Raw genomic sequence first — 16,934 nt, 5'->3', positions numbered from 1 at the left:
AACCATTACATTGTTTTTAACCAGAACGCCAATACAACCTACACAGTCATCACTTCCACATTCTGGTCTTAAAGACCGTGCATGAATTTCTGGTCCAGCCTGGTGTCCTTCAATGGAGGCACCATCAACGTACACTTACTTGCAGAACAAATGGGTACCTGATTTACCTTTCCTGTGTAATCACCTTATTTCTGATGCCCAGCTATAATTTTGTATATGAATTTCACTTTGCTCATTGCCATTCTGATTCTAGTTATTCACTCTGGTTTAACCCACAGCTTTGCTCCAAAATCTGTTGTATGCCTACTTGTTTACATCAGAAGCCTTCCTGGCTTGAAACCCTGCAACTTCCCCTATTATCCGCCCCTTTACCTATCTCAGTTTTAATCAAGAGTACATTCCTCTGGATAGGGCTGATGACATGGTAGAAAAAGCACTGACTAAGTCAGATGGCCTAGTTTCAAGTCTCAGCTCTGAAACTTATGTGTCACTTAGGGAGGGACCTTGCAAGAATTTTTGAATAGGTGGTGTTTTTGTTTTTTGTTTCTTTTTTTAAAAAAGATTATTTATTTGGCTGCACAGGGTCTTAGTCATGGCATGCAGGAACTTTTAGTCACATCAGGTGAACTCTTAGTTGCAGCATGTGGGATCTAACCTGGGATCTGACCAGGGATTGAACCTGGCCCCCCTGCATTGGGAGCACAGAGTCTCAACACTGGACCACCAGGGAAGTCTGGAACCCCAGAAGAATTTTTGGAACATACTTTTACAAAAAGGACTATCTATGATAGCACAAAGGGAAGGGAAACAATAGGAGACGTTAAGGTACCCAGGAACTAGCCATTTTCACTCCTAGGTAAAGAGGCAGGGAGAGTCAATGTTGTTATTGAAACCTGGTTAAGAACTAGGGCCATAGAAACGGGGCTGCTTGACAGAGCTGTGGTCGCCCCTATGGATACAGCCACTTCTAGAATGATGCTGAAGCTGAGAGGGAGCAGAATCACTCTTTCCTCCCGTATTCTGATCTCCTCCTGGTGGTCCCATTAACCGAACTGAATCAGGAACCAGAGGAAGAAAGTGCTGGTGATTAGTCCGTAGAAATCAACAACTTGGGGGTCAGGGAGAGCAGAGAACATAGCTCTTGAGGGTGACATAGCCAAAGAGTGTCAATATAAGTTTAGGCAAACAACTTTATCTTTCTGACTTATGTTGTCTCATCTATGAAATCATGTGCTTCGAGGCTGTTTTGAGACAACACATGCAAGAGCAACAGCAAAAAAGTTGTTCATTAAAATTATCATGTAGCCTTGCCCATGACATCTTATAGGATTTGAATGTCATTGACAGTAATCCTTCCACCTACATCTGTGGCCACAGCCACTCAACCTTCACCTTTGACTTCCTGAGCATTTCCTGGGACAAAAGAGACATGGATATCAGTCCTCATCCAAAGACAGGAGTAGGAAAAAGAAAGGAATAACACAGAATAAAAGGAAAGACCAAACACTCAGTGAAATCCATGCGCCTTCCCCACTTACAATTCCTAAAAACAAAAAGAGATTGAGCAGTATTTCCATGAGGCGCAGAAGTCCTTTTCCCTAATCTCTCTGGGCGTGTGCTCAGAATCCAGGATTAAAATTTGTTCCTCTTTGTCCCCAAGTCTAGAGACATCTAGAAAAATGAAACTAGTCCTGGATCTGACTTGCCAGGCCAGTCGTCTAGGATTCTTGTAAGGGCTTAGGCATTTCCAGAAAATCAACACATTTACAGGCAGATTTCTAAATCTGGACCTATTCAGTTAAACACAATTCTGTAAGTGAAAGCTGTGATGTCACATAACTAGAAATAGCGTTGACATTTGCAATTACAAGCATGTCTTTCTTTTTTGGATATATTGCCATTATTTTCAGAGCTAAGAGGGACTCCGCAGATGATTGGATTCAGAACAAGGACCCACCTTGATCCCTAGATTTCTTGCCCTTCGTATCACAACACACAGCCTCTTTCTATTGATATTCTGTAGCCAAACAAAATTTTCTGAGGTAGTAAATAATTTATATTAAGTACTACCAGACATTCACTATTTAAATGAGCCAGTAGTCAACTGATTTGTGAAAGGTTTTTAAAAACAGGCACACCAGACTGCGTGTGCGCACAGTTGTGTCTGATTCTTTGCAGCCCCAGGGGACTGTAGACCACCAGCCTCCACTGTCCATGGAATTTTCCAGGCAAGAATACTGGAGAAGCATTGCCATTTCCTACTCCAGGGGATCTTTCTGACCCAGGGGTCAAACTGGAGTCTCTTGCATCTCCTGTATTGGCAGGCAGGTTCTTCACCACTGTGCCACCTGGGAAGCCCTTACACCAGATGGTGCTCACCACAACTTTCCAAGTGTCCCATAACTTCATCTGGGAGGAAGAACATTCTTTCTCGTTCACAGAAAGTAATTCATCATGGGTCTTGATTTTCTCATGTTCTTAGTGCTATATAACCATTTAATCATTTTTTAAATTGCTATAATAATTCTGTCTCCTCTGTTTCTCTCTCTAAAAATAGTCATTTCCTTCATCTACTCATTTCAATGGCTTTTAAATACTGCTGTCTGCTCTCAGTTTCAGGAGTGACTTCCAGCTGCATCAGTTACACAGACCCCACCCGCAGTACCCTGCTTGACTTAACTCACTCAGAGGCCGCCAGATCTGAGTAACTGGAGAGCTGAGCGTTTTCAGGGTCTGCATGTTAGCTCTGTGGTATAATGACTGATGTCAGCCCGAACTTTGCCAAACATCTCTCATCACTACCAGTGATGTCCCATTCCAAACTCTAGGGCTTGCTCTGTCTTTCTGGAGCATGCCTCCACCACCACCACGGCCCCCCACCCCACCTCACATATTTGCAGTATGGATTCAACAATATGACAGTTATTTTCTTTCCTTAAAGTGCCACTGCTGCAAGGGACAAAAATAACTTGTTACTGTTGTCACTGCCTGGGAGGGGGAAGTAAAGAAAGGAGAGATGAGAAGCTGCAATAACTAGTCTGGATGTGTTTAACCCTCTCTCTTTGTCCAAAACTCTTCTCTCCTCATGGGCTGACTCAAACTCCTGGTTATCTAAACTCCCTGGAACTGTAATATTTTCTGGAGAAAAACAGACAGCAAGCAAAAGTTGACTTCTAGGCTAAGCCTATGGCTTTTAACTTGCTTTAGGCTTGGGCCCTAGAATCCATCGGCAGCCACATACTTCTGTAAGCATCGTTTTCTTGATTAAAAAAAAAAAAAGGACTATGTTGCACAAAATAGGCCATGGCAAGCTTTCCATTAGCTGCAAGGAGAGTGGAGGGGACATAAGACTCAGCCAGGCAAGAAAATACGCATTTAATAGTATGATAACATGGATCAGGAAAAAGTTATTCTAATGCATAGCTTCAAGAAAGAATACACTCGCCATTTATTTAATGTTTTCCTTATGTTTCCTCAGAGCAGCACTTACTCCTTGACAAGCTTTTCCTGCCCACTGCATCTTTTCTGGGATGGCTCAGGAATTGTAGCTTCTCACTGTGTTTGTTTATTTATTGACAGGGCCATTCCTGCCCTCATCCAAATGAATGTATGTCTGCACAGCACACAGTGAAAAGTAAATGTCTTTCTTCATGTTTATTTCCCTGAACTTGTTCACCAAATTGCTTTTTTACATCCCCTTTTTGCAACCTCACCCCATCCGGCTCAAGTATCTAGGATTAGAAAAGCCCTCTCTGGAGTCCTTTTCAAAGGGAGCCTCCCACAGCCTTTAAATCCCCATGTTTTATGGTGCAGATATTCAGGATCTGAGGCATTAAGAAAGAAGGAAAGCAAAGCTGGCTGAGAGGGGCACAGAAAACTAGAGTAGCTTCTTCCTTGGACAATCAGTATTGGAATTGTCCTGTTATCTGCAACTTTTCTGGTTCAAAATAATACTCAGTCATTTGGAACAGGACATTATGCAACAGATAAAGGAAGGGTGTGTGTGTGTGTGTGTGATGTATAGAAAATACAGCTCCACCATGGAAAGAGAAATGTTGCAAATGACAATCTTTAAAATAAGCCCCAAAAGATCACCTTGATGGGTTGTTGTTTTCTGCAGAATAAAGAACCTAAAGAAAACTATTTCTACCTTCAAAATTCCCATACAGGTATGCAAAGTAATACATGATATTTAATGAAGGAATTCACAAGGAAAGGCCAGTCTCTCAGATTCTAATTTTTAGCACCTTCACAGGAGTGTTTATTTCATGTTTCCTTCCTATTGCTTCCAGGTCATTTCATCTCCTCACTTTGGGGATGAATAACAGCTATATCTTCATAGACACACAACAATTTGAATGAAGCATTGCAAGTTTGCAAAATGCGATGGATAGAAGCAATCACTTTTTTTTTCTCCTCTTATTCATCAACATATAAATTAAGGCAATCCAGTAAGAGGGATTACAAATGGATAAAAGAGAGAAAAAGACAGATCTTACTGTTTTTCTGCAAGGCGTTAGCTATTTTCTAAGCCTAAATTTTTTAGCACAAGCATTAGCAAGGTGTCTTTGAATCAGGGACTTTTTCAAAGCCACCCCTAAGAAGCCTGGGGCTGTGTAAAGCTGTAAGGCCATAGAGCAGAACCCTGGAGACAGTCTGAGTAATACAGCACAGAGGACAAATTAACATTAAAATCACTTTGGGGGCTTGTGACTTTCAGCTTTTTCAGTAAGTACTGGAAGCTCTTCGACTTGTGGTACTGGAGAAAAGAGATGGGAAGCTACCACTGATTAATAAGAGCCTGGGTGGACCCTGCTCTGAAGGGCCAGCCCTCAACTTTCCCACCTCGGGTGGGGGGGCGGCGGTGGGAGGGGGGGGAAGGCGCGGGAGAACAACGAACCTTATTTACTGCTGCCAAGGACCGCTACCTGCACTGGGAACAGGAATAGCGGACCTTCTCCTCCTCCCCCCGCCCAAGCCGGGAAAAATCTTTCCCAAGATCATTCCCAGTCCCCCAGATGAGAAACCAAATTGCACACGAGATCTTCTGGAGAAGATTGAGAGAGAGAGAGAGCGGCGCAGAGCGAGGGCGAGCTGACTGCGGAGGGAACTGCCCGAGGGGAGGAGGAATCTTCCAGAGCCCCGGCAGAGACTCCCTTTGGGAGAAAGTCGCAGCACAGTTGAACTTCCAAACGGTGTGTGAGAGCACACGCCTCTGAGACCGACCCGCGCCGGGCAGGTAACGGGCGGTCAGGCTGACCGCGAGTGTCCACCGAGATTCCTCCGGACCAGCCGCCCTGCGCCCGACCAACTGCAGCGACTTTTATTGAAAAGAAAGAAAGGAAAGGAGAGAAGCAACCGAGGAGGGGCTCGAGAAGACGGGGAAGGAGTCCGCAGCCAGAAACCCTCCAGCGATCTGCCCCGGAGGGCGAGGAGCGAGCTGCCGTGCGGCCGGGGTTGCGCGCGGGCGCCGGGAGCCGGGACGCTCGGCCGCAGGGAGGAGCGGAGCGCGCCCGACCTCGGGCGGCGGAGACCCGCCCAACTCGGCAGTCGGGCCCAGGGGGCGGGGAGGGGGGGACGAGGGGCGGGGTGGTCTCGCGGCCGCTGGACCTTCCACCTCCACACTCGCAGCCGGAGCGCGCCCACCTCTCCCCGCGAGAGCCGCCCTTCGGAGGGCTTCCACCGCGCTCGCAGTGCCTCCTCGGCTCCCCCCTCCCGGGCTCTCGTTCTCCCGCCTTCTTCGCCGCGTCCAGAGATGCTCCGCCGCAGACCCGGGACCCCTTAGGCGCCTCTTCCCGTGCCTCTGCCAAATCGCGACGCCTGTACTTTTCCAGCTCCCTCTTTCCCTCTTGAAATTGAAAGTTATTGAGGTCGCTCGGGGTTGTTGCTCCAGCAGTTTCCTTCCCCGCCCCCAAGCTCCCCCCGCCCCCCGCAGCCGCCCCCCTCCCCCTCCCTCGCCCTGTCCCTCCCTCGCGGCCTCCCTCCTTCCCTCCCTCCACCAGTGGAGCCGCTCCTGCTTGCGAACGGCAGAAGCAGCTCGGGGTCTCTCCGCCGCCCCTTGGCCATGGCCGCGGTGCCCACGGCGCCCGCTCCCCTCCGCTCCCGGGACCCCCGCCGCTGCCGCCGCCACCTCTAAAGCCCGAGGGGCCGCCACCGTCGCCACCGCCCGCCCGGATCCCGCGCAGCCGCGGCGCACCATGCTACCTGCGGCCACCCTGGCGAGGCCGCTCGCTGCTTCTGGAATCCTCACTCGCGGCATTGACAGCCACCGCACGGGAGCCCCCGCAGCTCAGGGCTCGGACAGTTTGAAAGTACAATAGTTGGTTTCCCCGACCACCCGACCCCGCTGCGTTTGCCATCCCGGCTCGCCTGTCGGATCTGAGTGGAGAAGTTGTCCGCAGCTGGGGTTAGCGCTTGCTCTCTCCATTACGCCTAACACCTACGTGTATTTCTGAAACAGTCAATCTTAATTAACAATCAAAAGGAAAAAAAAAGGAGCAAAGGAAGGGAAACATTATTGGGTTACTATGCACTTGCGACTGATTTCTTGGTTTTTTATCATTTTGAACTTTATGGAATACATCGGCAGCCAAAACGCCTCCCGGGGAAGGCGCCAGCGAAGAAGTAAGTGCAGGCTTTTTTACGCATTTGCTCCCTCCCGCCGCGTTCACCTGTCGGGTCGCTTTCCCTTAACTTGAGTCGGCTCACAGCAGCGGCAGTCCTCGCACCCACACCCCACGCCTGGAGAGGAGGTAACAGTTTAGGCTCCGGTGTGTCACGCCTTCCCCTCGGCGGCCCCTCTCTTGCTCCGCATCTTCCTGGGTGCCATAGCCCGGCGGACCCTGCGCTCCTGTGCCTCCCGCGCCCCCATAACCGCAGGTTAGCGGAAAAGTTCGCTCCTTGGTTAAGACCAGCTCAGGGGATGTGTGCTTTCCTCCCGAGACTGGGACCGGAGCCTCCAGCCCCCAGGCATCGCGGACGCCCGGCTGGCGAGGTGCCCCTGAGCCACTGTGACCGGCGGGGGAGGCGCGGCCGCGGCGCCCGCTCACCTTGCGTCGCCGCCTCGCGTGGGGAGACCTCGCGGGGTCCTCCCGCGGCGCTGGGGTCGCGAAGAGCTCTCCCGCCACTCGGGAAACGGAGAGCCAGCGCCTGCGCGGCCGCTACCCTCAGCCACGCGCGAGTGGAACGGTAGGGCGCGCCGGGCGCTCTGGATTCGCTTGCCTGCGCGCTGGCGGAGCCGCGCGGCGTACCCCTCGGGGGATCGCGAGGGCTGCCGAGCCAGCCGCTGGGAGCCAAGAGCGCCAGGTTTCCAGTGACAATCTTGCCTGTCACCCGGGAGGGCTTTTACCGTCTCAGGCCCTTTCAAGTGGGTCCCCTGGGGGCAGACACACACCGAGGCTGGGGTTTCCCTAAAGACTCTGGTTCGCTTCCTCGCTTCCCCTTATCCTGACTCCAGTTCCTCGGAAGCTTGGCTGGTGTAGCCTTCCTAGGACTGTGCGGTAGCTGGGATAAAACGGGTACCCCCAAGGGCACCCCCAACACGGCTTGGTCTGTTTCAAGGTGGCGTCTTCCACAGATGAGGAGACAAACCCGAGAAAGGCACCTCTCCTTGCTCCCGGGAAGCCTGGCGCGCCGGGCGCTCTGGCTTCTGTGCAGAAGTGGGGTGTCCCTTCTTCGCAGATAGAGCCGGAGCGACCCTGGCTCCAGTGTAGGGAGCGCTGGCGGGGACCCGGAGGGAGAAAGCTTCCCGGGGCGCAGAAAACGATGCTATTGCCTTAACCAACTCAGACCTCCGCCGCCGGGGAGCCAATGACGCTTGGCGGCGCCTGCTCCGGCGCGCAGAGCCAGCTCCCAGCGCTGGCCCGCGAAGCCCCTCGGGGTACGCGTGGGTAACAGCGCAGAAGACACAGCGTGGGCTTGTGTGAGATGGAGATTTAGTAATCGCTTGTCCGCCGCTGTTTGTGCCCTGTCCCTGGACGTGAGGGTCCCCTGAAAGCTCCCTTTGTGCCGCTTGCCTAAGGCAGACAAGGTTTGATTCACCTGAAAATTGTCTTTAAAAAACATAGCTGAGCCAAAGCGCCCGGGGCTCCCGCCCAGCCTCGCTGCCTCTGGGTTCTCGTGGCAAGGGGCAGGAGGGCCTAATCTAAACACGTCAGGGCATCCTATTTGTTATTCTTGGCCTCTGGATGGTTGTAGTCTTCGAAACTCTTCCACCTACCCTTCCCCTCGAGCCTTGCGGCTGCCTTACAAAACAAATGGCTTGGGACTCGAGCCTTGCCCTGGCTCCTGGCAGCCCCCAGGTCCCCTTCTTGCAAAGTCCGGCCCGAGGGACTGAGTCTCTCCCGCAGGTCCGTGGGGAGAAAGAGATGCTAGGCACAAGTGGCAGCCTCCTGCCTTCCCATCCCTCTTCCAGACAGTACCCCACCCGGCGCCCATGGCTCACACCCTCTTTCACCCTACCGAGCATCCCAGGGCAAGGAGCCCCGCAATTGCAGGGGAAGGACAGGGTCTTGCGTGTCAGTGTTAGAGTTGTCTCCGATTCCGGGGTCAGGGGTGGGGGGTGGGGGTGGGGGGCTGTTTGAGATGAAATACACCGGCAAGAAAGCTGACCACCATTGGTTCTCACTTCCCCAGCGAGGACAGCGGTGCAGGAAGCTGCCCAGTGGTGCTACCCCAAGTCTTCTAGGAGCAGAGGGGGTTGATGCACCGCTGGGCTTGGACTCGAGCCGATTTACAGAGTCTAAAGACGAGCCGCTTTTTGATCTGCCTTCATCGTCTCAAGGCCAAGTCAAAGGCGCCCTCTTGTTGTGCAGCGGGGATGAGAGACGGAGTGGGTGGAACTGTGTTGAAATTCCGATTGTGCTGTGGGTGTGGGGCCGGGAGAGAATTCCCCTAGCAGGGGATGCTCCTTGCGCCTTCACGCTTGAGTCTTGCCTTTGCTACTGGGGTTTGCTGGTGCAGTTATGGGAGAGGGGCGACCCCTTGCGTTCTTTAAGGAGACAGATTCTCTTGGCAGGTGTAGCATGGGGCTTGTTTGTTTTGAGAATGGGGAAGGGGAAAGAGGGTAAAGAGAGAGATTTGTTCCAAAATCCAGAAATTCAAGGTCAGATTGCATGTTCACATACTCATTGTTTGGGAAATCTCTGGGGGGAAAAGTTTTCTCAAATAGGGACTGGTAAAAGGTTGTTTCAATGAAAAATAAGGTAGTAGAGGTATTCTAGAAAGAAACAGTCTTTCCCCCTTTTCTTCAAGAGACAATTAAAGTATTTAAGGGTATCCATTTTGTCCTTAGAGTTAAATAGCTTCACTCTCCTAAACTTTAAAATCTTAACTAATGATAGAAAATTGAGGTGCATGCAAGAACTATTTTTCAAAAATGTTTAAAGCGATCTCTTGAATGTTTTTGTGGAAAAGTTTCTTGCAAAAAAAAAAAAATCATTTGCAGTGTTAAATATTATTAAGTATAAGGAGCCATGACTAATCCTCAGATAAAGGAGATAAAGCTATATCAATAATCCCGGTTTCCCTCAGTCAACTGGTATACTGTTTATTTCTACTTTGTTGCAAACTAGCTTCTTGTTTCCTTTTATAAAAGAAACAACATTTTAAACAGGAGTTTGATACTCTAAAAAATACTTATTGGGTTATGGATAAGGATCTGCCTGCAATGCAGGAGATGTGGGTTCGATCAGGGGTCAGGAAGGTCCCCTGAAGAAGGAAATGGCAACCCCCTTCAGTATTCTTGCTTGAAAAATCCCATAGACAGAGGAGCCTGGCATGACAAGAGTCCATAACGTGACAAGAGTCAGACACAATTTAGCAACTGAACCACCACCACCATGGTGTTATGGATGAAAAAATACCCAATAACTTTATTATTTACTTGGATTCATATACAGCTCCTAGAGTTGACTAAGTTGAATTTACTTAAGATAAACATGGAATGCATCCTCATTCAACAGTCCTCAACCAGAAATGTTTTCAGAGGATGTTACATAAAGAATCCTCAATCCAGTTTTAAAATCATTTCCCACTCAGCCTTTGCTACTTGATAGAGTTAGCTTCTGAATTCCAGATTATCTGCTAATAAAAGTAAAGGTTGTGCTTGCCATAATAACCACAGTGTCTTACAATTGCACCACACTAACTTGAGTTATTTCCTAGGGACCCTATATAGCCACTTGAGGTATAGAGGCTGGTATTAATACACCCATTTTACAGGGAAAGAACCCAAGAAACAGAGGCTAAGTAATCTGTGCAAAGCCATAAGATACTGAATGGAACTTGTCTCCTGCTATTTATGCTATATGCTAATACATGTTTGAGAGTAGGTGTCAGGACTATTAGATAATAAATCTGATTGTCTCCAAACCATCACTTATCCTGTGTTTGGAGAATAAGCCCTTATGGTTGACTGGACATTTTTGAACTGTTCTTTATATGTATTATACATTAATGATATGTGTAAAAGAGTTAAATACCTGATAGTTTGCCAAGTATAATATATTATTTGGTTATTAGGAAGACATTGTAGGTTCATATTATGACGGAATACTATTGTGAGAAACATCAGATGCCATTGTGGTATCCTTTTTATTTGATGCCATCTATTGATTCATTTTTAATTGCTTAGATTCCAGATAGATCCAAGTTTTGACAAGTCATTGTATGCACAATAATTACCAAGCACCCACTGCACAATCTATAAAATTTTTTTAAAAATATTTCATAAAGATGTTTGAAATAAAGGAGTAAGAACACAAGAGAAATCATTTTAATGGTGACAGACTGAAAAATGATGAATACAGTGGCCATTGCTCATGATATCTTGGATGCTGAGCCATTCTCTGAAATTATGATACACTCTTGATGATTAGGGCTTCCCTGGTGGCTCAGACGTTAAAGCGTCTGCCTGCAATGCAGGAGACCCGGGTTTGATCCCTGGGTCGGGAAGATCCCCTGGAGAAGGAAGTGGCAACCCACTCCAGTATTCTTGCCTGGAGAATCCCACGGACAGAGGAACCTGGTAGGCTACAGTCCATGGGGTCGCAAAGAGTTGGACACAACTGAGCAACTTCACTTCACTTGATGATTACATAACTAACTTGGAAAATAACAGGTTAACTGTAAGACAGAAAAATCATTCATTCTACTATACATTTTGTAATATTAATTTTGAATGAAAGTGTGTCTGGTTTGGATATTGACTACAGTGCATTTTTTTCACTTGTCCACTTTTGTCACCAGTCTACCTTGTTTTTGAGAGAAACACTGTTTAATGGATGGAGATATGAGCAAAATTTGCTAGAGGAAATATATTCTGCAACATATCATATGATATCTTCATGAATCAAAGCCCCAAATTCAGACTCTTAAGTAAGCAGTGATGGCAACATCTAAATATAAGCAAAGATCTATTTTTGTGAATTCTAATTTAATCATTATTACAGTATCAAAATTGTTTCTTAAAATATCTCTTTGTCATACTATTTTAATCCTTTATCACTTCAATAGAATGATTTTACTAAGAGCATTAAGAATGATAGTTTTTAAATACTGTCTCTTTAGTCCCAAGTTATTCTATGTAAAGTCATTGACAATATAATAGGCATAAAATTGATCAATGTCATCACTTCAGTATTTTTTAAGCATGAAATATGAACGGTTTTTTAGCTTGTAAGTAAATAAGTTTTGTTCAATCGTTTCTCCATTAAGTATCTCCTGGAATTTGATATTCTACAAATTAGGTCCCCAGAAAGTGATGAATGGGGAATTACAACATGTAGTTAATTTTGATTTTCAAATTATGGGGAAACTTTCGCCACACTACTGCAAAACAAGTTTATTAGTCATCTGATCACTTGAGGCTATTTTAATCTGAACAGAGATCTTCAGATTGCTACTATTTCAAATATTTTCTAGTTAAATGGTTAATCTTTTTTTAAAAAAAAAATGCAGTCGTTCTTTTAAATTCTGTGTATTTTTGATAGAATACTGTGCGCTGTCAGATCCCTATGTAGAATTAAGACAACATGATCCCTCTGCAATTACAAGAATAAACTATCAAAAAAATAAAACTATTCCACACAACAGTTTTCTAAATCATCTTCCCCCTGCTTTATCTCTATCCAAATGTTTCACTTTGGACATTGTCCTAACCTCTCTTCCCACTTCCTCACTATTCACTCTCCCCAGCCCCCAAAACATTTTTTTCCAAGTAGTGAATTCTTGAAATGCCATCAGAGTGGGTATTATGTTTCATGAAATGTAAGAATCAACTTTGGTTACCATTAGGAAAACATCATTCAGTTTTGAGAGCATGGTAAAGATCATGTAAGACAGTGTGTTGAAATTATATGTTTTACTTGGTTAGGACTTTTTCTTCTCTGAACAGTGCATTGTACACTGGTATTCTTTTGAGAATGATCATTTGTAAAAGTGTTGCATCATAAATTATATAGATTTTTTTTTGTCTTGCTTTTGATTTTGAGGAAAGATGTGGGTTGCTTTCTTGATTGTGAATTTTTTCGTAAGGTTTAAAATGATTGGATTATCTTAAAATTTACCATATGTTGGCCAACCTAGTAAGTTTGAAACGCTTTGTACCTATATCTTAGCAAACATATAGCATATAAACATATAAGGTATAAAATACATATCTGTAAAAGATGCTGTCCATTTTTTCTATTTACTTAATTCTATCCATCAGATCTTTCTATTCAGGATTACTACTAGTATTCTGATTAAAGTATGTATCCAACACTGCTGAAAAGACTGGAATGTTCCATTCGCAAGGATTGTAGGGGTGCTGATGATGCCATTGAGTGTTAAGAAATCCCACTTTCTGCTCCGAAGGTATTTCAACAATATGAAACTTTTAAGAAAAAGACCTGAATTCTTTTTACCTAACTTCTCTTCCCACTTCCTCACGATTCACAATTATCCAAACCATAAAATGTTTGAATAATTTCAAAAACTCATTTTAAAAAAGACGGTTGCAGGTGCCTCTTATCTGATAAGAATGTTTCTGCCTTATTTGTAATCTTGGCAAGGGAACCAGTACCATCTGCTGTCACTAAAATTCTTCTGGAAGTTTTTAAGGAAAATTTAACGGTCCTAAAGGATATGATTGCCCAATTAAATACATATTTAATAGCCTTTAACTCCCTCTATGCTTTATGCCTTATGCAAGTATCTAACCCAGTCTTCAAATTACTACTTTATGAGGCTCCCCTCTGACCTTCATAATGTGATGGATAACAGCAAACATCATAAATCCATGCTAGAGCCTGAGACCTAAGACATCACTGAGGGAGAATTCCAAGTGTGTTTTGGGAAAAGTAGACAGAAGTAGAAGACCTGGGTTCTAGGTCCAGCGCTGCTAGTAATATCTGAATAAACCAGACAAACCCCTATACCACACAAAGCTTCAGTTCCTCCTCTGTGAAGTGAGGTGGTTGGTTAAAATTTTAGATCTAAATGATTCTTATAGTCTCTTCAACCTTTAATCTTTTGGTCTAAGAGCATGAACCATGAGCAAAAGTGGGGACTTATTTCTTCTAAACCTAGCTATCTTATTTAACTAAGTTTAGTAGATGAAGAATATAAATGAATATAAGAAGTATTCATTTATTGTAAGTAAAATGTAAATTCATCATATAAAGATTAATAAGTAACTTATCAACATAGAGACTGAACTAATTATGTTATCCCACACACACCCCCCACATCACAATTTCTAGTGCCAGAAGACTACAGCCATAGCATCAATCCACACACTCCATCTCCAGCATGTTCATTTTGTCCTTAAGCATAAGAGTCACAGGGAACTGGTTTGGAATCCCAACCAGAGAGATGCTTCAGAACTCCCTTACATGACAGGTTTTTAGAAGGGGCCTGTGCTGGGGGTGGAAATGGCAATTACAGTGACCCAGGTTTAAGTTATAAAACCCTGTGTTATGAGAGTGACTGAGCAGAAGAGTGCCTATGAAGGGAAAAGAGGAAGAGAGCCACATTTGTCCAAACTCTGGAGTATAAGGACTCAGGTCTGATGAAAAACAAGGCACTTCATCTGGGCTTCCCTCGTGGCTCAGCTGGTAAAGAATCTGCCTGCAATGCAGGAGACCTGGGTTCGATTCATGAGTTGGGAAGATCCCCTGGATAAGGGAACGCTACCCACTCCAGCATTCTGGCCTGGAGAATTCCATAGACTGTGTAGTCCATGGGGTTGCAAAGAGTCAGACACGACTGAGCAACTTTCACTTCACTTCACTTCATCTGTTTTAAGGAGCCTAATATATCATTCTCAACTGTGGTTTCTCATTTTTGTAGCCCTGTTTGTGCACATAAGAGAGTGGTCACTGGTATCAGGAGCTTTAATTTTACGTCGCCAAGACTTCCAACTGAAGATAATACTTGTAAGTCTCATCAACTGTGGAGCTGTATTAGTTTGCCACAGATCTTAGGAGACCTAAAAAAGTTTATAGTAAGGAAAGATGTTTCCTAAAGTGTAAAAGTGACTTTTTATGTCATTCCACTTGGATCTAACATCTACTCATAGCATTCTACTTTCAAGCAGAATTTTCGAAGCACACTCTCTTAAAATAAGAAATTCTCCAGTGGGGAAGAATGGAGGGAAGGCTAGTTAGGGACTTTGGGATGGTCATGTACACACTGCTCAATGTTACGGGGCAGCCTAGATGGGAGGGGAGTCTGGGGGAAAATGGATACATGTATATGTATGGCTGAATTCCTTCACTGTTCACCAGAAACTATCACAGCAGTGTTAATCAATTATATCCCAATAAAAAGCGTAAAAATAAAGTAAACACAAATTCTCAGAATGGATTGAAACTTGAAGGAATTCAGTACATCTATATAGAACATGAACTACTTCTGCAACATGCCCATTGAGTAATTGTCTAGCCTCAGTAACAACCAGTTAGGGCTTCTCTGGTAGCTCAGATGGTAAAGAATCTGCCTGCAATGCAGGAGACCTGGATTCGATCCTTGGATTGGGAAGATCCCCTAGAGAAGGGAATGGCAACCCACTCCAGTGTTCTTGCCTAGAGAATCCCAAGGACAGAGGAGCTTGGCTGGCTACAGTCCATGGGGTCGCAGAGTCAAACATGACTAACACTACTCAGTAACAACCAGGTCCCATGCCTTTGCTTGCTAGTCAAGTTGGGTCTTCTGTATCAGGAAGCAGATTATGTTTTCTAGCATGCCTGTTCTCCTTCTTCTGAGCAGTTGACAGGGGCATGAGATTGAGATTTAGTTACCTTAAAACTTCTTTCTAAAATGGATACACAATAATTCAATGCACCATATTCACTCCCAAAAATTGCCCTTAGAAAACTAGCTGGTAAGCACATTTATAATTATACCCCAATACAAAGCACATTCCTGAGAGTAAGTGGTAAAGCAGCCCCCATTTTATAACCACATAATACAAGCCACCACCACACAATATAAAATGACATAATTTGTGAAATGCTTATTTTAGAACACTCTTTTCTTAACATATGCTTGATTAGCTGGTAAGAAAAAGAGCAGCTATTTTCCCATTGTTATGTACCCTCATACAATGGGACTGGACGTATGTGAACACGGTCATCTCGTCAAAGGCTGTCCAATAAGAAGAGGCGGCATCAGTCACATTTAGATGATAAGAAAGAGGTGAAATGTTATGACAAAGTGTGTATAGATACTGCATGGCAGCTATATTTTTATAGTTCTCAGAACCAGTTATATTCACATGCATTCTATCTGAATGTGCATGTATATTTATTTATTAAAGTGACTAATGTGATGATGATGATTTAAATAGGCGCTGTGTTTTAATCACCCATGGGTGCCAGACTTTGTCCTTGATGTTTTTGCAAATATTATCTGAGTGCTCACACTTAACCTGTAAGACAGGTGCCAATAGTCTCATATCAGTTGCCTGAGGTCACTTGAGTAAGATGTGGTACCTGGGCTTCCAGCTCAGGACTGACTTCAAAACTCATGGCCCTCCTTGATTTTTTCATGTCACTTCAACTGTTGGGATTGGAGTACTTGAAGCAATCTTGGCGGGGGATGGGGCGGGGGCTCTCAAACCCTACCTTACTTTTTTTCTTTCCCTTCCTCTCATTGCTTAGTATCTCTTCCTCCTCCTTTAACCACAAGCCTTCTTCAGACTTTTACTCCAGAGGTTGCTTCTGGTATTCTAATACTCTTTCCCACATCTCTTGCCTTTCTTGGTGGTTTTTCCTCTCCTTTCTTAAACCTGCCCTACTGATAGTTTTTAAACATAGAAAGTTGCTTAGAAGCAATAGAATAGCACAGTTTATATGAAGTACTTGAAGATTATTCTTCCCATCTATGGTGTGCAATTCAAGAGAAGACTAACTAAGTCATGAGAATGTGGGCAAAGTATGTAATTTTGCAGTTAAATATCAAAATCCTTCTATGTAATTTATAACCACAATAGATATTTCACTGGCTAGTGTTTGTTATCCAGAAAAGTTATCTTTATGGTGCTTCATAAAATCTCTTATTTATTTTCCTTTTACCATGAGCATTAACAGTAACTTCCACCCTGAATTCTTGCTTTGTGGGCCTTGGTACAGTGATTTTCAACCCTGATTTCAAATTAGAATCACCTGAAGCTCTTCAAAAGCTTTAGAAGCTCTTCAAAAAAAAAAGTCAGACTCCACCCTAGACTAGATACAACCATCTCTGGGGATGGGACCTGGACATCTGCATTTTCAAAAACAATCCTGGTGATGCTAGTTCAGTTCAGTTCAGTTGCTCAGTCGTGTCCGACTCTTTGCAACCCCATGAATTGCAGCACGCCAGGCCTCCATGTCCATCATCAACTCCCAGAGTTTACTCAAATTCATGTCCATGGAGTCAGTGATGCCATCCAGCCATCTCATCCTTTGTCATCC

General features: G+C 45.1%; 1 protein-coding gene across 1 annotated transcript in view; it reads left to right on the top strand.

Moving 5' to 3' along the window:
• Nucleotides 1-6,191: 6,191 nt before the first annotated feature.
• RSPO3 (R-spondin 3) overlaps nucleotides 6,192-16,934 on the top strand; it is a 93,009-nt gene continuing 82,266 nt past the window's right edge. The window contains exon 1 of the mRNA XM_043439134.1: nucleotides 6,192-6,624. Coding sequence (XP_043295069.1) covers nucleotides 6,528-6,624 — 97 coding nt within the window. The 5' untranslated portion in view covers nucleotides 6,192-6,527. The remainder of the gene's footprint in view (nucleotides 6,625-16,934) is intronic.

This window comes from Cervus canadensis, chromosome 20, assembly GCF_019320065.1.
Source record: "Cervus canadensis isolate Bull #8, Minnesota chromosome 20, ASM1932006v1, whole genome shotgun sequence".
NCBI lineage: Eukaryota > Metazoa > Chordata > Mammalia > Artiodactyla > Cervidae > Cervus > Cervus canadensis.
Note: the sequence above shows the minus strand (reverse complement) of the source record. Positions and strands in the feature narration are given on the sequence as shown.